At 43.5% G+C, this 22,195-nt stretch overlaps 3 protein-coding genes across 4 annotated transcripts; 2 read left to right on the top strand and 1 right to left on the bottom strand.

Moving 5' to 3' along the window:
* Window positions 1-85: 85 nt before the first annotated feature.
* On the top strand, window positions 86-4,297 carry LOC6037810. Of its 2 annotated transcripts, XM_038255368.1 has the most exons (4): window positions 86-390; window positions 452-623; window positions 2,116-3,132; window positions 3,187-4,297. In XM_038255368.1, exons 1-4 carry the CDS (start codon window positions 262-264, stop codon window positions 3,720-3,722), a joined length of 1,854 nt encoding a protein of 617 aa, XP_038111296.1. In that variant the 5' UTR covers window positions 86-261; the 3' UTR covers window positions 3,723-4,297. The 2 variants fall into 2 exon arrangements, with proteins under 2 accessions (XP_038111296.1, XP_038111295.1); XM_038255367.1 differs by having other exon boundaries at window positions 2,116-4,297.
* Window positions 4,298-4,544: 247 nt separating this feature from the next.
* LOC6037809 (DNA-directed RNA polymerases I, II, and III subunit RPABC5) lies at window positions 4,545-5,084 on the bottom strand. Its single transcript, XM_001847632.2, has 2 exons — window positions 4,809-5,084; window positions 4,545-4,738 (listed from the first exon to the last, which is right to left on the bottom strand). The coding sequence occupies exons 1-2, from the start codon at window positions 4,901-4,903 to the stop codon at window positions 4,630-4,632; spliced, it is 204 nt and encodes a 67-aa protein (XP_001847684.1). The 5' UTR covers window positions 4,904-5,084; the 3' UTR covers window positions 4,545-4,629.
* An 11,406-nt stretch (window positions 5,085-16,490) lies between these two features.
* Window positions 16,491-19,008, top strand: LOC119765912. The gene is made up of 3 exons (XM_038250110.1): window positions 16,491-16,624; window positions 16,688-16,788; window positions 16,871-19,008. Exons 2-3 carry the CDS (start codon window positions 16,786-16,788, stop codon window positions 18,662-18,664), a joined length of 1,797 nt encoding a protein of 598 aa, XP_038106038.1. The 5' UTR covers window positions 16,491-16,624; window positions 16,688-16,785; the 3' UTR covers window positions 18,665-19,008.
* The last annotated feature ends 3,187 nt before the right edge of the window (window positions 19,009-22,195 follow it).

The following is a 22,195-nucleotide window of genomic DNA, read 5'->3' as shown; positions in this document are numbered from 1 at the left end:
TTCAAACAAAACCCTCGCATCGAAACGTCGCGCATGACTTTTCTGTCAACCGCCGGCCCCGAACCGTTTCGTCATCTGTGGTCCTTCCCGACAAAATGTCAACATCTCAGTAGCCAACTTTTGCTGTTCCTGGCGAGCGTCCGCAGGTCAGCGGAGACATCAAAACTTCCGAATATAAAAATCTGCGGACTGTTCACGAGTTTTCGCGCCGTGACCAGCCTCCCCAAGTGCGCGTTCGAGGGCGGGACTTCCGGTCATAAGATGGGACTGGACGTGAACAGCTGCTGCCGGTTGTGTTTGGCGAGCGCGAGCTCCCCGAACGCGACCCACGTCGATCTGGCGCAACAGCAGGAAGTGGCCGAAATGGTTCAGGAGCTGTTCGGGTTGAAGGTACGTTTGTGGGAATCGCTTGGTTTGCGCGGAGCTAATGCCGGAATGTGGTTTCTTGCAGATCAACAGTTCCGGTCGGGAAAGCAAACTTCTTTGCCTAGTCTGCTACAAGAAGACTACTGACCTGAAGAAGCACTTGACGGGTTTTAATACCAAGGCCCGGCTGGTTACGTTGAACCAGACGATTCTGCAGGCCCAGGTCAGCGCCTTTCCGGAACCGGAATCCGACGATGGTGAGTAATCTCTCGGTTCTTTGGGGACAAAAGATTCCGGGTGCAAAATGGTGGATAGCGGGGACACCAACCTGAACTTTTTCGAAGTCGACGGTCGACAAAGTGGTTTTCGAAGTCGAATGCGACACCTGGTGGAATTTTCGGCAAAAGCAATAGGAACGGTGGGAGAGTATGTGAATCATGGTTAAAATTTTGAGAAGATTTTTGAAGAAATTATTTACTATGAATGTCTCGCTGAAGCCATTATTTAAATATAAATCCAAGCAAAATTGGTACGGCGAATCGTGACTACGGTTTGAATAGGGACAGCAGTTTTAAAGCATTTAAAAGCTACAAAATTTGAAATTAATGCGCGAATTTAGTTGATATTTATCTGTTCTAACCAAAATCAATCAAAAATATAAAAATATAGTTCAACCCTAACCCTAAACTGAAAAAGATGAACGCGCGCTTTTAAACCAGAAAATCTTGGAAAATACGTTACACGAATTACTTGTGTCATGCTGCAAAAATATCAAGAAGATCACTGGCTGCCTGAGTTTGGGGTATTTTCCGGTCGGGTGCAAATATTGCGCGTATTCCCGAAAAAGACACGCGGCATACCAGCCTCGAAACGACGCGCCGCACTTTCGGCAAATGCGCGCTGTCAAATCCCATACTGTGCGTTTTGTTTTTGTTGATCTTCTTCTTCGAATTGCATGGCATTGTTGCCGGGAATGTTTTTTATTGCACCAAAAGTGCAGAAAATCGCTGGCAACAGTGTTTGCGGCACATTCTGAAATGCCGCGCGGCGTTTCCTTTGAGAGAAACGGACAATATGCTGATCATTCCGAAGCCGTCTTTTGAGCTGCCTAAGTAAAATACTGCAACGGGTGATCGGGGTAAAGGTAACCTGGAGACAGGTCAAATCACCGCTGGAATAGTTCTGCTTGAAGCGGTATACGCACTTGGTACCGGGCAAGGAAAATTTCAAATGGGCAGCAGCGAAAGCAAGCCAGAGAGGGTGAAGAAACGCCCCAAGAAATCGCTCCCTCTCCTTTGTTCTGCTGTTCGTGAGGCTGTTTCTTGGCACCTTTCCTTTGGAGCTGCGTATTGGCCCTCAAGCTGGGGCACTCCAAACTGGGAAATCGTCCAGCATCTCGACAAGAATTTACGCTTGAATCTTATGTCGTTTATGGTCAAGATCGTCCAAGTCGTTCCTGTCGAACCGTTACCGTAGGCGTGCTTCAGGGCAAGAAAAGGGACCAAGAAACAAGGTTTACGAACAGCAAAACAAAGGAGAGGGAACTTTTTATTGGGGCTTTTTTTTTCTTCACTCTCTCCGGGGCATAATATTGCCAATTTTGTTGTCCAGAACTCTTGAAATCTTAAAATAGAGAATGTAGAATATGCCTTAAACATTTTATAATCAAGACAAATGCGTTTAAAAATGGAAAGAAAACATGAAAATCCCTTTTCAAAATATGTTTCTTTTAAACTATCTATTTCAGAGTTCCGCCGCAGAAAGCAGAAGGCTACAGCGCCCCGAACTCCGCAAAGCAGCAACTCTTTCTGCTCGTCGAGGATTGCATGCGCAGCCCGCTCTTCCAGGACCGTCTCACGGATCGGTACGATCTGCTGTATCTGCGGGTGTCCGGCCCGGTGTACCAGAACAGCACGAAAGATTTCGTGGACATGTGGTTTCCGGAAGAGCTGCGCTGTGACCGGTGCTTTACACCGTTCGAGTCGCGTGAGGAGCTGAAGCTGCACTTGGAGGGCACCTGCAAGTACAAGTGCATCTTCTGCAGACGCACGTATTGCGGTGCGGAATCGTTTGGGAATCACGTTTGCCCGAAGCGTGACAAAACGGCCAAGGAGAATCGGAAACGGCTGAACAGCTACGCCATGAAGACGATTGGGAAACGGAGTCGGGTGGATGTGGATCAAGCGGCTGATGAAGGTAAGGAGAATGGAAAAGATGACGGATCGTCCGGGGCGGAGAAGAACGACTTGCAGTTGGTTCCGGTGGTTCCGGTGGTGCCACGCAGTGAGGGTGAAGCGAATTTGGACGTGGAATTGACGAGCTTGCTGGAGCGATGGTACGGAGGCCAGAACGAAGAATTGGAGGAGCTGACCAATCTTGATCTGGAAGCGATTGAGCCGGCAGCCACAATACCGAATGAAACGTCGCCACCGAAGCCTGCAATTTCGGTGAAGCCCATCAGTCAGTTGATCGGCAGTCCGTCTCAACCGTCTTTGTTGAAGCCGGTTGCAGCTATCGATTCGCGACCGTACAACGATGTGATAGAGATTGAAGATGAAGCGGATCTTAGCCGAGCTGTGGTTCCAGCGACGGCTGCTGGACAACAACAGCAAAGCGGTGGCAAACCGGAACAACAGCAATCTCTCAGCGAGAGTGATATCCTAAACATTGTAAAGCACTTCCGGGGAATAGACGAGAACGAGAGTTATTTGATCAAGGCGAAGATAAATGGTGCCTCCAAGCTGATTTGTATTAGCAAGAGAAAGGGTGAGGCTGGTTCCGTTCCATCTGCTACAATTGTAAATAATAATAATTCAACAGGCCAAGCCAACGGAGGTAGCAGCGGCAGTGGAAGCAGTGGTATTAACAGTAAACCAGCTCAAGCCACCGCACCACTACCAGTGAGACGTCCGGTCGTTTCCAGCTCACCGCCACCTTTAGTTTCTACTGTGACCAACACTCCCGTGAATCGGATTCCTCCTCTGGCCAAGAAACCAACGATCAAGTACGTTCCACGCAGAGGTACATCGTACATGAAGCATACGACGGGAAGCATCAACGGTCCCAAGATGCCCGCAAGCATTCCTCCGGCAGTCGCGGCACCAGTGCCGAAAGTGGCGACCCCGCCCCAGACTGCCCCAATGCCACAACTCAAAATCGCCCACGTAGAATCATTGGTTTCGCCAACGGCGATCGCTCACCAACAGCAACCCAGGGTGCTTAACGGCCCAATGCTGAACCCGGGAATGCAGCAGTACAATCGATCCACTGCCAACGCTGCCAACACCGTCAAGACTTCCAACGCCATTTCTCCGGGAAATTCTGGCATCGCACCCAAGCAAGCCCTCGCCGCATAATCGTTGGCAGCAACACGATAAAGATGCTGAACACTCCTAGAACGATTGTTCCGAAGCCACCGCAACCTATGGTGAGAAGCCCGCCCAAGCCGGTCGTAACGACAACATCCACCCAGCAGCGTATCGTCGTGCAGAGGAAACAGATTAAGACCGTCGTCCAGTCGACGGTACGACGCACCAGTTCCGGTGGGACTGTCGCACAAGGTGTGGCCCAATCCGGTGGTGGTGTAGCAGGAAATTCAATGCTTCGAACGCAGCTGCTTCAGCCCCAGCAGCCGCCGAGAATATATCCGGGACCGGGCGGTGCCGGCGGATCGAACGCCAGCGTACCCACAAGTGCCGATCAGCTGCTGTCGTCGCTGAACAGCTCGAACCGGCAGTTTAAGTTTAACAATACTACGTTTAAGCGGTTGGAATAATGTGTAAGCTTCAGTTGATTTTGTATGCATTATGCTAGGCAGAAACGGGGAAGTTGTGCTGAATGCAAGGAACCATTTGCGGTACGTTCATTGAATTAGTTGTAAGATCATTGGAGAATTTTTACAACAAATAAATCCTACCTTGACCATTGAAAACCATTCTTTGATTTCAGTTGAGAAATTTATAAAAAACCATAATCTTAAAAAGCTTTGAAATCCATATCAATTTTGCCCACTGTGCGGCTAAAACAGAGTCAACAACAAATTCGAAGTTAACAGCGACATCTCTGATTTTATTTGAAACATTTCGAAGAACGGTTTGTGTCTATGCCGACATTGTCCCAGGGTCGACATAACCTCTCTTCCCTTCGAAGCTTCCGGGATCAGAAATCAAAACTCGACATTTACGATTACAGGAAAACTTATTTTATTACTTCACAAAAGGGGGGAAACCATTTACAGCCTTAACCTAACAGCCAGACACGAATTTACTTCTCCAGCGGGGCGTAATTCAGCAATTTCTCAATCAAATCGACGTGTCCGAGCAGCATCCGGCGACAGCAGTACCGCTTCAGTCCGAGGGCATCCAGGGCGTCACTGCAAAGGAAAAGAGCGTAAGCGTGAGTCATCAGGCCGGACGACCACGGTCAATCGAAGTATTCCTTACCCTTCCGTGTATTCCGCCTGGAGCAGACCAAGGTACGCTTCCCATTTGTTGCCGATCACTTTGCCGCATGTAAAACAACGCACCGGGATAATCATTGTGGCTTAAGGGGGTTGAGGGATCCTGTGTGTTGTAAAGCTTGGCTGTCGTGGAATTCAATGAATTTCGCTAGACTTGTTAATTATCAACACTTTTGAAGCAATTTTAGAAAGAAAATCGAAAAAAAACGCGTTCAACTTGGGCTGAAGATGCTCTCGAAAATGACAATTTTGACAGATGAGCAGCTTTGTTGATGTTTGCGAACGACCCCACTGTGAAAAGTGTGGTGGTACGAGCAATTGCGCAGTGCTGCCAGAAAACAAAAATTCAGTAACAACATTTCAAAAGGGCGAAACCTACGATCCTGCCGTTTCGGGAAAATCAACATTAAAAATTTTGCAATGGATTACCGGACGGGCCAGAATTTCTCATAGATGGCGTTGTTCGTTTGGTAGTAAGAAATTCAAATTTGTTCTGAGAAATTTACTTTTTTGTGAATAACTCAGCAACTACAAATCGCAGCGGGACAATATTTTACCTGCTGATTCACAAAAAAATTAGCTTTCACCAGGTCAAATTTTATCTTTAACTGATCTTTAATTTGGGAAATATTGAATTTAATTTGATTTCCCCCATACATTTTTTGAATCGCTTACCACCAGCGTGACAGCGGCCGCCATGATCGTTTTTCTCTTTCTCGCCTTGTTTTTGACAGCGAGAACTGCCAGATCGAAATGTCAAATCATGTTTTTTTGTTTCATCATCGCGGAATCGTCGTCGGTTAAATCCTTTCCGAAAAAATTATGCTCGAGATCGAAGCACGGTGCAAACAGTTCCGGTTTGTCCGGACGACGAAGATTCGCTGGTGACTTTCAAGCAGGCCGAGGACCGCTAGTGGCAGAAGAACGAAAAGGACAAGAAGCTCAAAAAAGGAGTCGTCATCGGGATGGGCGAAGAAACAGCGACTAGGAGGTGATGGCCACTTGCAACGAAACGCTTAAGCCGGCCGCTGGAGCTAAACAAGATGGTGCCATTGATTAAGCCGATGGTACCGGTACGGCTGCTGGAGGTTTGGAGCGACGAGGACGATGGGAATTCGAGTCCATCGGCCACAAGGTTTCAGCGGCAAATTCGCTGATGAGGAAGCATACGGCAGCTTATTTCGCCAACCCAATGTATCGTGCAAACTAAATCCGGGTCCGATCGGCAAGAACGTGCCCGCCCGGATAGAGGAAAAGTTTCCAGGCCATGATCCGGGGCGTGATGACTGAAGGCGGCAAACTGTCCACGAAGGAATGGTTGAGAAGTGACGTCACGACCTGGTTGAAGAAACTGCAACAATCTTAACTACTACCAATTCTTTCACAGAAGACAAATGCCGTCCTTCGGAAAGACCGGCTACTTTAGTACCAGTGCCACCGCGAACTCCGCCGCAATCCCAGTTGGTCCGCCCGGACGAGTGTACCCGAGCTTACAACGAAAGAAAACCGCCGAGGATCTGCTGCTACCACTTTACCGTCGAGTACCACATCGTTCTGGAAGCGTAAGTTCATAGACCTTCCAAAAAAAGTGGATACTTTTTCAAGACTAACCACTTTCTTTCTTTCCAGAGGATGTCGATCGGAGCGATGGTTGAGCGTCGCAAGGCGAATCAGGAACGACTCAAGCAACTTGCCAAGAAGGTCGTTGTCGATGACAAAGTCATGGAGGGGACGAATATGCCAAGAGTGAACTCAACGGAAATACCTCCTTCGATGACGTGTTGCGCTGGAAGATGGCATTGAGGAAGTCGTGAACCTGACAAAGATGAAGAAAAATCTACCGAGAAAATACAACAATAAAGGGCTAGAATACAACAGCAAGAGATGAGAAAAAGTTGACGATACCAAAAGTGTCTTCAACTCCTACCTACACGCCTTCGTCTGGAATTACACCCAACAGACTTCCCCTCGCCCATCGCCTCGCGAAGAAAACTCCCGACCGGATTCCACATCCTGCTCCAGATCAATACCAAGTCGAATTTCCTGCGCCTCCACCTGCACATCATCGACGTGTCGTGCACCCATTTCGACGCCCATTTTACCTCCAACTGTTCGATCCTGTTGGCCGGCGCGAACAAGCTGCTGCTCGATTTGAATCCACGCTCCGGCAAGGCCGACCACATGCTGAACATCACGCGCTTCGTCACGTACAGCTCGCGGCTGCTTGAGAACGCATTGGTCGCGATTCGCCAGCTGAACGTAAACCAGCAGATCTTGGGCCTGTTCACGAAGAACGAGCGTATCACGAACGAGTTCCGGCAGGGATGCGTAGAGTGTTTGGAGAGCAAGCAGGTCAGCGAATTTCAGCAGCAGGAGGGTTAGCTGGACGAGTTTCAGGGGGGTGGCGGATCGAGTGTGGAGTTGCAGATCAAGGAGGTGATCGTGGCGTTGCTGGTGGATTGCTTGCCCCTTCAAGCGATTACGAATTTGGCGCACTACCTTGGAAGTGATCCGGCGCTTTCTGCGTAGCTGCAAGGACTTCCTGTGCCACCACATCCAAGGTCTACCGTTTGCGAACGTCGCACCTCCGGACGTACCCAACCACGACCGGACTGTTGAAGTGCGTCACGACCGAGTTGAAGCTTACCTCGAACAAAAGCCAAGTGTCACCGTTTGGGAACCTGTGCAAGATCTGCACCACCACCACAACAGTACGACTTTTAACGGGAGCATGATGTCGGCGTTAATTGTTGGGGGAGATGCGACAATCGTCTCCGGGAGGCCCATGTCAGCGGTGAAATCGGCAAGCTAGCAGCAGTCCACATTTGGTCAGCGGGTTCCCATCAATCGCAGCACATCATGAAGCAGCACATGAGCGTCTATCATGACTCCGAGTAAGACCTGGAAGAGCCTCACTATCTTACGCGTTTCAAGTGTCTTGCGCCGGCATTGCTGAATCACACCGCCGTCTACTTTGCCACATCGAAGATTGGGGATCGAACATTTCGGGCCGAAGTCGTCGGACAGCTTATCCTTGTCAGGCTGGACATTTTACAGCTGATCGAGAACACGTTCGGGACCAGTCATAAACCACATGGACATTTTTTTGTAATTCTGAGGGGGGCACCCCTCAAGGACAATTACAAAAAAATGTAGCGTGGATAACCGCAAGTCCCTCCCCCACCTCACTCAAAGTGTGCCCACGTGTTTTATGGATGGCCCCTTTAAATCGTACCTCAATCGAGTTTACCGGAACAGGGCACCCGCCGTTGAGAGCAGTTTTTGATTCCTCGCTCCATAATAAATACATTGTAAAACAAAAACTGTTCGTCGGCGGGTGCTCCATTTGACCTGCTCAGACACTCCAAATATTGGCCTCACTCCTGAAAAATCTTCCTCCTCTTCCATAGCTACTAGAGCCACATAGAAGAAGTAATTACCGTAATGATAATTGCACTCGATCGTAATTTGTCAATGGTATGTTGTTATTAGACGATAGAATGAAATCATTCAATCGTAATTTCTCAATATGCCATGAACAAATTGCAGCTGACAATCGAGAAAATCTCGATATATGTTAAAAAAAATCTTATTCAAAAATTTAAATTTCAAAAGATTAATCATTATTTTTTTAAATTTAAAAAATTAAGGTTTTTAAATTTGTTTTGCAATTTGGCAAAATAGCTTGAGAAAAGTTTCTTTTTAAAATATTTTAAACCGCTTGATTTTTTTCCTCATATATACGATATTTTAGCAGGTTATTTTGAACAGGTTTTATAAAGAACAGATTTATAAAACAAGTTGTAAGAAACGCAAAACCTGCTAAATAAAAAAAAAATATATCCTTTTTCCGTTATTAAAGCTTAATTATTCTAAAATGTAATTGATTCATTTCTATTTTTCTATTGCTTTATTTTTCTATGTTTCTTTTGCCACTATACTGTTTTGCTATTTTTCCTATTATGCCATTTTGCAAATTTTGCTATTTTACTAGTTAGCTAGTTTTTTATTTTGCTACTTTGCTCTTGCCATTTTGCTATCCTGCTATTTTGTTTAGTTCAGCTATTGAGCTATTTTTATTTTTTTTATTCTTTTATTTTTCTATTTTAGCTTTATACTATTTATTAGTTTTTATCTAGTCATCCAGGCATCTTGCTTTTTGTAAATTCAGCTATTTTTTAATTTTTCATTTTTTTTTATTCTTTTACCTTTCTTTTTTAGCTTTATACTATTTAGTCAATCTATGTAGTCATCATGCTTTTTTTTTATAAATTTAGCTATTTTGCTAGTTTCCTATGTTCCCGTTAAGCTATTTTACTGTTTTTCTATTTTGATAGTTCACTAAAAAAATGGCTATTTTGCCTATTTGCTATTTTTCCATTATGTTATTTTGCCATCTAGCTATTTTTTTAAATTTGGCTATTTTACTAGTTTTATATTATGCTACTTTGCTATTTTGCATGCTTGTTTTTTTATTTTTCTATTTTGCTATTTTTTCATTTTAGTGTTTTGCTTTAAGGCTATTATGCTACATTGCTATTCTGCTATTTTGCATTTTTCTTTTTTGCCATTTTACTTTTTAGCTAATATGCACTTTTCTTTTTTGCCGTTTTTCTATTTTTCCATTTAACTGGTTTACTGTATGGCTGTTTTGTTTACTTGTTGTCTTGCTATTTTTTATTTTTCTATTTTGCTATTTTACTAGTTAGCTATTTTGCTTTTTTTTCTGCCATTTTTCTATTTTGCCATTTTACTGATTTGCTCCTTTGCTATTTTTAGATTTTTTCTAATGTGCTAATTGGTGGCAGTGCGTGGCCGAATGGTTACGCTGTCCGCTTTGTAAGCGGATGATTTTGGGTTCGATTCCCATCTGCTGCAACCTTCCATCGGATGAGGAAGTAAAATGTCGGTCCCGGCCTTGGTTGTTAGGCCGTTAAGTCATTCCAGGTGTAGGAGTCGTCTCCATGCCATAAGTACAAACAACACACCAAACCAAGCCTACTCCGGTGGAATCGAGAAAAAAAAAAAAAAAAGAGGTTTGGGTGCTCTCCCCATTCGAGCCTTCGGACTCCGAGGTTCGAGCAGAAACTTGTAATAGAGACCACAAAAGACCCGGGGGTCGTTAATGTGGATGGTTTGATTTTTTTAATGTGCTAATTTACGGGTTTGCTTTTCTTCCATTTTGTCATTTTTTGCTATTTTTCCATTTTCCTTTTTTTCTTATATGGCATTTTTCTATTTGCTATTTTACTGGTTGGCTATTTCTCAAGTTTGCTGTTTCGCTATTTTGACAACTTGCACTCTTGTATTTTTTTTTATTTTGCTGTTTTACTGGTTTGCCAGTTTGATTTTTTTTTTAAATTTTGCTCATTTGCTTTTTGGCAATTTTGCTATTTTTGAATTTGGTAGTTTGCCGCTTTGCCATTTTGGTGTTTTGCTTTTTGGAAATTTTGCTATCTCGTTATTTTTTAATTTTGCTTTTTCTTTTTTGTAATTTTTTGGTGTTTGGCTATTTTGATAATATGCTATCTTGCCATTTCTTGATTTTTTTTTATTTGCTCATTTACTGGTTAGCTAGTTTGATTTTTTCCATTTTCTATTCTGCTATTTGGCTATTTTTCCATTTTGCTATTTGCCATTTTGCAAATTTAACTGATTTGCTATCTTGCTCTTTTTGAATTTAGTTTTTTTTTTTTTCATTTTGGTGTTTTGCTTTTTTGGCTATTTTGTTATTTTGCCATTTACTTTTGCTATTTCAAGCAAAACATTGTAAAAGGACCCAAGTCAAAAAAGTAAACAAACAGCTTTTTTGTTGCAAACGATGCTAAGAACCTTTAACTTACGCTATATATTGAATAAAGAATAAAAAAGATCACCTTTGTGTGAAAAAATAGAATTTTACAAAGGCCCAAACCCATGACTTTTTGTTTGTTTCGAAGATTTCTCATAGACCCTTTGCTCCCAAGGACCAATATGGAAACTGGGTTGTTTTGTTTTTGAAAACGTGTTAGCTCAGGGACGAAAACAAATGTTTTTCAAAACAAAGACCAGAACGTGTATGGCCCTTTGTTTCTAATATTAGGAGAATAACCAGCGGCCGGGACGGAACGGAGCAGCGAGGCCACGGAACACATTACTGTTTCCGGCTGCGACGATAAAGACGGCCTCATCAATCTGGAACACCGAAACGCCGAATAGTTCGCGCAGCTAGCTTAGAAGTCCATGAAGTACCTACTGGCGGGAATGACGTACCATTAAATTTTCATCTGGCCTCGTTCACTGACGGAGGTCGTGAAAGTGGTGGCGGCGGATGGGGACTTCCGGATAGTGGTCGCAGTAGCAATTCGAACTCTTCGTCTCGTTACGGGCAGTTCTCCTCGGCCAGTATCGAAAATTACGCCGAAACGTTCGACCAGATCGAGATCACTTGCCAAAATCTGTTTTGTCCATTTCGAAAAAGCTGGAATCGAGTGAGTGGAAAATTTTGAAATTGCACATTTCAAAACATTAATATTTGTTTTTGAATCCCTCTGTTAGATCCCAAAACCCTGCTGCCCCCGCTTCTTCAAATCTTTCACGGAGGAAACCCTGCAGACACAGTCAGGTCGTACGTCGCCAACGGGCGTCTACCCGACTTCGGCAGCAACGACGTCCTACCCCCGCAAGCGACTATGTCGGGAATCAACCCATCTGACGACGTCCTGAACAACCTGGCAATGATGTCAAGTGCTGGTGACGATTGCGGGACTGATCACACAAGCAAGGTCGACGACATAAGCGACAACACTTCGTGCCGTAGTCGGAGCGGTCGATGGTTTATTGTTCGAAACAAAAATATGCTGGCCCTTGACACGATCATAAAACTAGGTGGCTGTTATTGCTGCGACGAGGAGGAGGAAGGGTTTGGTGAAGAACCGATAGAAGCAGTTTCCAAGAAGAATCTGCTACCGGAAGCCGCGGCGGCCGATACAAGTCAGCGCTGTTCCGGAATCGAAAAATGAACATCGAGCGTGCGTTTTGTTCTTCAAAGCGAGTTCAAAGTCTTGAATTGTCCAAGCAGCGAACATTGGTGGCAACGCATGAGAGGAGTCCTCCTGGCTCCAGCACAAGGATGGCGTCGAACATCGTGATCAGGGTGCTGGCACGGGAATGCTTCCACTCGCTCAGGTCACGGCAACCTTTCTGGGGTTTGAGCACGATGCGTTAGATAGAGTTGACCTAAAATAAAGTAACGGTAAGTGAAAATGTCGAAAACCAACGGAGTTGAAGTTACCTTTATGTTCATGAATTTGATCTCGGGGGTCATCATCAGCTACTGGTCAACCTAACCCTCAAACGTATTGTACCCGCTGGCTTTGAACCCGTTTCCGGACTCTTAACGATCGCAAACTTTTCAAATTGTGCCATGTAGTCCGCCTTCACGTCCAGCTGATATCGTTCCAGATAAAGGTAAAACTCCCAAGTCGCTTGCTCGGTAAGCACCGCTGGTTAGACAGGACCAAATCCCGCTCGCCACTCTTAAGCGTGATGTAGCTGACACCCTCCGATTCGGCCCGAATATGCACCTCAACATCCTGTAGGTCGTGACGATTGTGGCTTGAAGATTTCCGGCGTCCAGCGCGAGTTCTGCACGTAAACCAGTTTGCCTCGTAATCGTACGTTACGAACGCGTCGATCTTTCTCTCCAGCACGAACATGTCGATTTTGGTGGGCAAATTCAACGTGGAAAGTTACGAGATCAGCAGCACCAGTATCAATCTGAAATTGTTGATTTTTTGTAAGAAAGATCTTCAAGCTTCAAGAGAGGGTCAAACTTACTGATCAGCTAACTTGAAAGAGCAGAATATTTCTTTAAGATTAGGCTTACCTGCGGTTGTTCCGACGGTTTTGTATCCATAAAAATTGCACCCATCACCTCTTATCACAGAATGTTAAATAATTTTTAATAATTTTAACACTCAAATCAATCAAAAGACGCTGAACACTTTGATTGAATGCAAAAGGCCAAACAGGAGACTGTGATTTGTTTTGGTTAGATCTATTTTGGCCACGGGCCGACCAAACAAAACGTAAACAAAAACAAGCTGTCTTCGTGTTAGGCCAGGGGCCAAAATGGAAAGTGAAACTTCCACTGTTTTCAAAGGATCTAAAATGCAAAGGGCCAACACTCTCCCCATGGTGCAAAATATTTTTGTCAGGGCCTTTGTTGCTTTTTAATCAATTTTCTCGATTGTATTATATTTGTTTGTATTTCTAAGTACAACAAAACATAGTCGTAATAGTTTTTCACTATTTAAGTCAATAATCTCTTAGATAGTCTTCATTCGCTTGAATTAGGATTTGAAAAACTTTTTCCAAAATTCACCTTCATTTTTCTCAATGTTTTGAAAATGGACTTTGAACCTTTTACAATGTTTTGCTTGAATATTGCATTTTTATGGTTTGGCTTATCTATAACTATTTTTGCGTTCATCAAAATTGTGTTAAACATCCAAAAAGTGCTAAATTAAATAAAAACTCAAAAAAATAAAAATATATTTTGTATCCAGTAGAAGGTTCTGTACGGTAAGCATGTTTGGGTACAATGCCGCCATCTATGAAACAAATGAAGGGTTCATAAAACTGTCGATAGAGGGCCATCGCGCACCAACACTGCGAACCTGGCGGTAAAAATGAGAAACATACCGTCAGGTGTTCCATTCCGATCAATTCCTATTTCCACAAAAAAGCATGAAAACCATCATTTTGTTCAAAACGTAATAGAAAATAGCAATAATTTCATCATAGAGAGCAATTTGAAATTAATTAAGGTGTTTTTGCTTTTAACAACAGATTCGCCCTTTTGGTTTTTGTTCACTTTTCGGGTTTTTAAAGAAAAAAGTGGTGGAACAACTATTTTATCATTGTGAAACGTTACAGTCAGTGATAATACAGTGATATTTGCAACCTCAGTGATAAAAAATTGGTCTAAAAAGCCTTCATAAGGAGTCCGGTTCAGGCCATGACTCGTTGAGCACCGTAAGTAGCAAGTTGGTTTGACGATGTGGTCTATATTGAAGTGACGTTCCTTGGGGTGTCCCCGCCGGAAGTGGGAGACATGGCACCTGACGACTAGGCCACCCCGCGACACCATCCTGCCTTCTCAAGCTTTGCTTAGCTTCAATGGTTACGGAGGCGATGATTTTGTACGGCATTCCTCCTAAACCTCCCTACACTACCTTTTTGTCCTGCAACTGCTCGACCCAGAATCCCCGGATGTCCCAAGAACCGGTAAATTATGGACCTTCATATCTAGATTGTGAATCCAGACCAGATCCGATACTACAATAATTGAAATTAAAAAGTTATGTATTTAGGATCATACAAATCTTTGTTTGTTGTGAACTTGTGGTCAGAGACATCAGAAACATACATTTTGATCCATTTTGAGGATTGTCAGGTTAAAATTTACAAAATTAAAACGAAAATTTTGTGTTTCTAAACATACGTCGGAACTTGCAGAAAATACGGGTGGAGATTCGGGGTGGCACGTCAGTTCGTCAGTGCTCAAACGGCGGAAATTTCAATCGACATTCTTCGCTCTGTTCTGCTACTCAACACTAGGTGTCGCATGTCGTTTGGCTCTTGAACGGCAATCGTTCAAAACCAAAACAATCGAGCTGTCAAATCGCAACATGGAGTTAAAGTTTCTGTGCAGTTGCTGTGAAGCTTACCAAGGCTTTTCAAAAAGTTTAACTCCATGTTGCACGCACACATTCTCACTTTTAATTTCTTGATACTTCAAATACAAATACTAACACAGAATGATGATGTGCGTGAGAGAAACCTTGGAGATCTCTATTGTCTTACACGATGTTCACGATACGCCCTTTTCCAAACGCAATCGTGATGCAATTCTGTAACAACTTTTCAATAGGGCGAAACCCTCAGATGTAAACAAACTGAGTTTTTGTCAGAATCATATAAAGCGAACAAAACTGATTCTAAAACACCCTCCATCATCACAAAATTCCGAAAATACGTAGTTTTACAAGCAAAAAACAAAAGGGCTAATCAACAACATCAATCAAAACAAACCAAATTGAGTTTCCGCCCTTGTGTTTTCATCCAATCACGAGGGGCGAATGTAGTGTTTTCTGCAAGTTCCGACGTATATTTAGAAACACTAATTTTTCGTTATAATTTAGTGAATTTTAACCTGACAATCCTCAAAATGGATCAAAATGTATGTTTTTGATGTCTCAGACCACAATTCCACAAAAAAACACAGATTTGTATGATCCTAAATACATAACTTTTTAATTTCAATTATTGTAGTATCGGATCTGGTCTGGATTCACAATCTAGATGTGAAGGTCCATAATTTACCGGTTCTTGGGACCAGAGCTGAAAATGTCAGGGGTCCTGACGCGAAAATCGGCGACGCATACACGATTTTTTCAGATCCATTCACTGAACCGCAAAACCGTGACATAAACAAACCCGACTCAGTAGTGAGTGCCCTAGCTCACTGAGCAGCTGCAATGCGAGGCAGTAGTCGACCAACGCTCATTCGACGTTACACGCACACACATAAAGAAACAAGTTTTAACACAAAAAGTTGGTATTTATGCGTGGAAATGTAATTTTGAATATAAGTTATGGTTGTTTTAAGTGTTTTGCACAGTCTAGAACCATTCAATTGTTTAAAAATAGTCAAAATAATGTTTAGAGAGGATTTTACGAGTCAGTCATACGACACGAATTGAGTGAGTGTAGCTCATTTTTTCACGTCTCTCATCCTCCAGCAGCCGACCGGCACGAGTCAGGCGGCAGTGGTTGAACGGACACAGTAGGCTTACAGTCACATGCTAGCAGTGAACTGACATTTTGATTTGCTTTATGTGTACGCTGGGTTGGAAACATTTTGCAGGCCTGCTTGGGACATCCGGGGATTCTAGGTCGAGCAGTTGCAGGACAAAAAGTTAGTGTGGGAGGTTAAGGAGGAATGCCGTACAAAATCATCGCCTCCGTAACCATCGAAGCTATGCAAAGATTAAGAAGGCCGGATGGTGTCTCCCACTTCCGGCGGGGACACCCCAAGGAATGTCACTTCAATATAGACCACATCGTCAAACCAACTTGCTACTTACGGTGTATCCTAGCTCAACGAGTCTTGGCCTGAATCGGACTCCTTATGAAGGCTTTCTAGACCAATTTTTTATCACTGAGGTTGCAAATATCACTGTATTATCACTGACTGTAACGTTTCACAATGATAAAATAATTGTTTCACCACTTTTTTCTTTAAAAACCCGAAAAATGAACAAAAAACAAAAGGGCGAATCTGTTGTTTACTTTTGCTTTGTGGCGTAACCTGACGGGCTAAACCGTTGTTTTGGTTGAGTGGGTGGCGAATACGGTGGGGCGAAAATGGAGGCACGCTCTTCAAAAAGGCGTAATTTGTTTTTCTCAATTTTTAATAGCAAAAACACCTTAATTAATTTCAAATTGCTCTCAGTGATGAAATTATTGCTAATTTCTATTACGTTTTGAAAAAAATGATGGTTTCCATGCTTTTTTGTGAAAATAGGAATTGATCGGAGTTGCAAAATTTTGAATGTTGATTTTCTCGAAACGGCAGGATCGTAGGTTTCGCCCTTTTGAAATGTTGTTACTGAATTTATTTTTCTCCGGCATCCCTGTTTTTTGACATTTCACGAACGCAAAAAGGAAAACAAAAACTCAGGAGCTCTCCAGCTGTGTTTTTTTCGCGTTCAAACGAAAACAAAACGGAACTCGATACCAGCGACGACGGTGGTGAGTAATCAATCCTTGCAAAGCAATTTTGATTCAATTATCATTAATTAATGCAATTAAAAGGGCACCTATAAATTGCGTGCTGGCACGGACGATTCCCTTTCCATTTGCAAGGTCACCTCACCGGTGTTGGGATCTTTCCAAAAAAGGACTTCTTTCGGATGGTAAGTTTTTTGTTGCTTGATTATTTTCATTTTTGCAATATTGCCCACTATTAAATTTGGTTGAATAGTTTTGTTTTCGCAGGTGCATTACGTAAGCACCGGTACGAGAATGTCTCGGCTGCAGTTGCTGTTGGCGCTGTTGCTCAACGTGGGCACGGGGACGCAACGGGTGGAGGCCGCCGGGGACCTTCCGGTGAGCAATATTCCGGTGTACAGCGATGGGATCTACTTTGAGCAGTTGAAGCCGGTCAAGATACAGATTAGCACGTGGACGCTGCAGGCGGAGTACGAGCTGCAGGAGTTTATTGAGGAAATAATGGTGGCGAATAGTAGCGTTAGCAAGCTGATTTTGGCCTGCCGGGAGATGCAAAAAAAGTTTCCGGATAGTTGTGAGAGTATTGGAAACATAGTGGAGCTGACGAAGGAGTTGGGCGATTTTCAGAGTTTGCTGCAGAGCTTTTGCGAGGAGGGGAAGACGAGGAGCAAGAGGGGGATTTTGAAGAGTTGGTTTGGGCTGATGGACGACGTGGATCGGGATGAGATCGATGGGAATTTCAAGCGGGTTGATACGCAGATTGAAACGCAATCGTCGACGATCGAGCACTTTTTCAACAGTACGAACAAGGCGATTGCGGTGCTCAGCGGGAACATGTTCCAGGTGGACCCGAAGAAGCCCGGGACGATCGATTACAGCCGGGAGGGGCAGCTGCTGATGATGGACATTCTGTTGAATAAGATTATCAGGAAGAAGGAGCTGTTTATGAAGCTGCTGCAAGCGTCCAGCAGTGTAACGTTGAGCGACGACATCGTAAGTCCGAAGCGTTTGTTGCTGGAGTTGGAAAAGTTGCAGAAACAGTATTTGCCGGAGGACTTTACCTTTCCGGTTCGGCTGGTGCTGCGCGATGTGTTAAAGATGTACCCGCTGTCGAAGGTGGTAGCGTTCGTGGACGGTTGTAAAATGAAGGTGAGCATTTTGTTGCCTCTCGTGAATAACGTTGATTACACCACGTTGAAGGGAACTAGCGTGCCTACGATTCGGGACGGAATTATGAAGATGTACCCGTTGGAAAACGACGTTCTGGTGCACAACAAGGAGCACCATCTGGGGATGGTTATGACCTACGATGAGTACAAAAGTTGCAACCATTTGAACGATTTCGCGCTTTGCAACACGCACCACTTGATGAGAAACCTGTCCACGGCCGAGGATTGCATCGTTGCGACGTACTTCAACAGGACAAACTACGACTCGGATTGTCGAGTTAACCGGCTACAGTTGCGCCATCAAATCTGGATTCAGTTGGCCGATCCAAATCGCTGGATCTACGCCGTCCCTAACCGAACGATGGTCGAAGTAAACTACGGACTCAACAATCGACGCAGCATCGAACTTGGCGGCGTTGGAATGCTCCAGCTGATGAGAATGTGCCACGTCCGATCGCAGGACATAATCCTGCAGTACGTGCCACAGCTGCACGGCACGATCGACTCGCGATCGCTCGGTTACCAGCTCCCAGCCGTGGTGACGCGCGATCAACCGCGCATAATTTCCGCCAGCGACAACAACAAAGTCATTTTGGCCGGTAAAAACACGGAAAATGCCCTGCAGGAAGTGACGCACGTGGCCGGAATCCACTACGAGCAGGCCGGCTTTTCGCCGTGGGCCATCGTTGGCATTGCGTTTGGCGTGTTCACCGCCGTTGCCATCTTCGTTTCGACCTACGTCAAGTTCTACAATGCGAAGCGCCGTGAGAACGGAAATTTGGACATGGGCTATGCGGCGCCCGGATCGCCAAACACCTCGCAGCAGCCGATTCTGCCGAACGGAGACCCGCAACCGACGGCGCCACCGCTGGGCTTCTTCAACAGGCCGTGAAGAGTGGGGGGCGATATTTTTAAAAACCAGTGCCTTGAGTTTTGTTTTGTGATTTGGTTTTGATTATTCGAATGCGTATGGGCTGTGCCACGATTTTTATGCTAACCTTAATTTTAGAGTCTAAGCAGCGGAACTATTCTACCTGCCTTAAAAAAGAGGGATTGTTAAGACAGAGATATTTTACTAACCACACATCATTCAGACTTTATCGGAATGGAACAAAGACTAGCTGATAAGATAGTGCCGAGCGAAATTATTTTCACCTTTCGCACAAAACCGTGTTTACCTGCGAGTGTTACTCACCGAACAAGATTGAAATAAAATAAACGGCGAAATAAAATCAAGCAATGCGGAAAATTTAATTAATATTGATGGGCCACCGTTACTCACACTGTGAGTTTACGCGCCAACGGCGTCGACGAGGCCCGGGGTGATTTATGCCACATGCCGTGTGGGCCATAATTTTTCGCCGAAATATGCACATGCAGGTAAAGTAAGGAAAAGGTTCGCTGATTGCAAATCGTGTCAATTACGATCCGATAATTGGGTTTTCATCGAGAGGGCGGGGTTCGGCGGGTGCAATGCGCGCTCTGTAATGCTATCATAAATTTCATTTCCGATTACGGAACGAGGGTGACGAACGGGGTTTAACGAGGGCAGTGAGAGCGTGGGAGGGGAAAAAATGCTTGCAGTTGCGATGAGCTTTTATGTTGGTAAGTGCGGTTTTAAATATTGATACCTAATTACAATGCAATGTTGTGATGAAAGAATAACCAAAATTAATGCAGTTGATTTCATAGTTCTCGAATTTCAATAGAACCTTTTATAGACTTGTTATCCTATGCTTATTTGTGCATTTATGGAGCCAGTTTTAATCAAGATTGAAATTTGAGAAGGGTGTAATTTTTTTGAATATTGTTGTATTTCTTAATTAAAATATAGCCGTATTTCGAAGCCCTTTCAAAAAATGCTCAAAGACAAACTTGTAGGAAATTTAACGAGATTTCTAAAAAAAAAAAACGTTACATAATCTACCTTTAGGTGGTTGGTGCCTTCCTCTCATTTATAGAGTGATTACAATCCCCTAAAGTGTCCACATAGTTTATGGATCTCCCCTAACGTGATCGCAGCACCTAAGAGGCCCTAATAAAAATAAGTGATGAGTAAAAAAAATAGACATCCTACAGATTTTTTGTCAAGATTATACAGACACCGCCTATCAGGAAAATGGCATCCCTCTACAAGGCTTTTTTTCGTGGGGATCAGACGGGACCATTTGAGGTTATGTAAATTCAGACCATTTTTTTAAAATGCTTGTAATTTAAGATAGGTAAGTCAGATCTTGGAAATTCTTAATCCACAAGAAAGGTCTTATCATATGCTTTCTAAAAATATATAACATAACTTTCGTTTCGTTTTACGGAGCAAGGTGGGGGACGCGGCCTCAAGTCAATCCAAGTCCGGTTTCTTGTGGAAAAAAGGGTAGTGGCCGAACTAGTATTGCATACAAAATGAACACCACCGGAAGATATAGGGGATCGGGAGGGGGAAGGTGAAAGAAAAAAGTCAAAGTAGTTATGTCACAGACATAACCGGAATGGCGTAGACTTACGTAAAATTTAGATATGTGGACATGTGGGTTTTCCATATATTAATTTGAAGAATTAGCTATATTCTTTAAATAGATTTACGGAATATGATCATGAATGGGAGATGGAATTCAGCTAAGGGCGTTATTTCGGGGTGGTAGTGTTTGGTGGGAATGATGAACAAGAAGAACTCTTTCGTGAGAAAATTGGTGGCCCTAAAAAGGACCGATTAGAGTTGGATGGTGGCGTTGGTCGCAAGGCTGCAGCCGGGAGATGTTCTGTCCAGATGGGTGATAGGCCGCGGTGGATGCTGCAGGTGCTGGCGTTGTTGATGGATGCGAAATGATTGTGGTGCGAAATTTATATTAGGCTGGTGTATCAACCAAAGCCAAAATCGGCCGATGATAACTAAAATACGAAACATACCTTCGTGACTGTGTCAGAACATTTCTACCAAAAACAAGGTCAAGGCATGTGCGCCCAAAGGATTGGAAAGCAGATCAAGCTTGAGGTACTCTTTCATAATTCATAAAATCAACAAATTTCAAATTTTCCGGTTTGAGGATATCAATGTTAAAATCCCCAGACACAACAATGCGGATGTCCTGCTTTGCATACCAGAACACGAGGGGTGAGACACACCTGATCAATTATCGTATCACTAATCAACTAACGTAATTGTTGGTTGATTTGCTAATTGATTAGCGATTATTTGACATACTGTTCCCACCGCGCATCTTATGAGCTTGGTATCTTGAGAGTGGGCATTTTGACAGCTAGAACTGCCAAATACACAACATATTTTTTCCTACAAAATGTCCAGCTACGGCTTGAGCGCTGACGACGATCGCTATGTCGCACTGGAAAAGGACAATCAGCTCGACTAGGACGGTGAGGAAATCCAGATGGACCGTTTCCTGCTGCACTAGAGGAGGACAATCAGCCCTACTAGAATGACGAGGAGATCCAGATGGACCGCTTCCTGCCGCACTGGAAGAGGATAATCAGCCCGACAAGGACGGCGTGGAGATCCAGATGGACATGGTGCTGACACGGTGCTCAAAATACCGTTATTATGAAAAAAAATATGCACTCCGAGATTTTGGGGTCTATCGATTCCTTACACCATAGCGCATCTCTGTGCAAAAAATAAAAACATTCGCTGATGTAGTTTTCGAGATACAGCCCTTTTAAGATGTTACATCCGATTTTTAATAAGAAAACCAAAACAATCAATACAATTTCAGCACTTTAAAGAATATACATTTCAAGATAAAGGTGTTTTTTGCTTCATATGACTGTCAAGTATCTCTTGGCCAAGTTTCAGAAGGTTTGCTGATGTAGTTCTCGAGATACAGCCATTTTAAAATGTTATTTCCTATTTTTCAAAGAAAATCCATAAAATCAATACAATTTCAGCAATTTAAAGAATATGCATTTCGAGATAATGATGTTTTTGCTTCACATGACTGTCAAGTATCTCTGGGCCAAGTTACAGAAGGTTTGCTGATGTAGTTCTGGAGATACAGCCATTTTAAAATGTTATTTCCGATTTTTCAAAGAAAATCCATAAATTCAATACAATTTCAGCACTTAAAAGAATATGCATTTCGAGATAATGATGTTTTGCTTCATATGACTGTCAAGTATCTCTGAGCCAAGTTTCAGAAGGTTTGCTGATGTAGTTCTCGAGATACAGCCATTTTAAAATGTTATTTCCGATTTTTCAAAGAAAATCCATAAAATCAATACAATTTCAGCACTTTAAAGAATATGCATTTCGAGATAATGATGTTTTGCTTCATATGACTTTCAAGTATCTCTGGACCAAGTTTCAGAAGGTTTGCTGATGTAGTTCTCGAGATACAGCCATTTAAAATGTTATTTCCGATTTTTCAAAGAAAATCCATAAAATCAACACAATTTCAGCACTTTAAAGAAT

Source organism: Culex quinquefasciatus, chromosome 2, assembly GCF_015732765.1.
Source record: "Culex quinquefasciatus strain JHB chromosome 2, VPISU_Cqui_1.0_pri_paternal, whole genome shotgun sequence".
In the NCBI taxonomy this organism is placed as follows: Eukaryota; Metazoa; Arthropoda; class Insecta; order Diptera; family Culicidae; genus Culex; species Culex quinquefasciatus.
The sequence above is the reverse complement of the archived record's forward strand: the minus strand, read 5'-3'. Positions and strand labels throughout refer to the sequence as shown.

Coding starts and splice junctions, on each gene's coding strand:
- LOC6037809 (XM_001847632.2), bottom strand. CDS start 4,903: ATGATTATCCCGGTGCGTTGTTTTACATGCGGCAAAGTGATCGGCAAC. Junction 4,739..4,808: donor CAGGCGGAATACACGGAAGG/GTAAGGAATACT, acceptor TTTCCTTTGCAG/TGACGCCCTGGATGCCCTCG.
- LOC6037810 (XM_038255367.1), top strand. CDS start 262: ATGGGACTGGACGTGAACAGCTGCTGCCGGTTGTGTTTGGCGAGCGCG. Junction 391..451: donor AGGAGCTGTTCGGGTTGAAG/GTACGTTTGTGG, acceptor GGTTTCTTGCAG/ATCAACAGTTCCGGTCGGGA. Junction 624..2,115: donor GGAACCGGAATCCGACGATG/GTGAGTAATCTC, acceptor TCTATTTCAGAG/TTCCGCCGCAGAAAGCAGAA.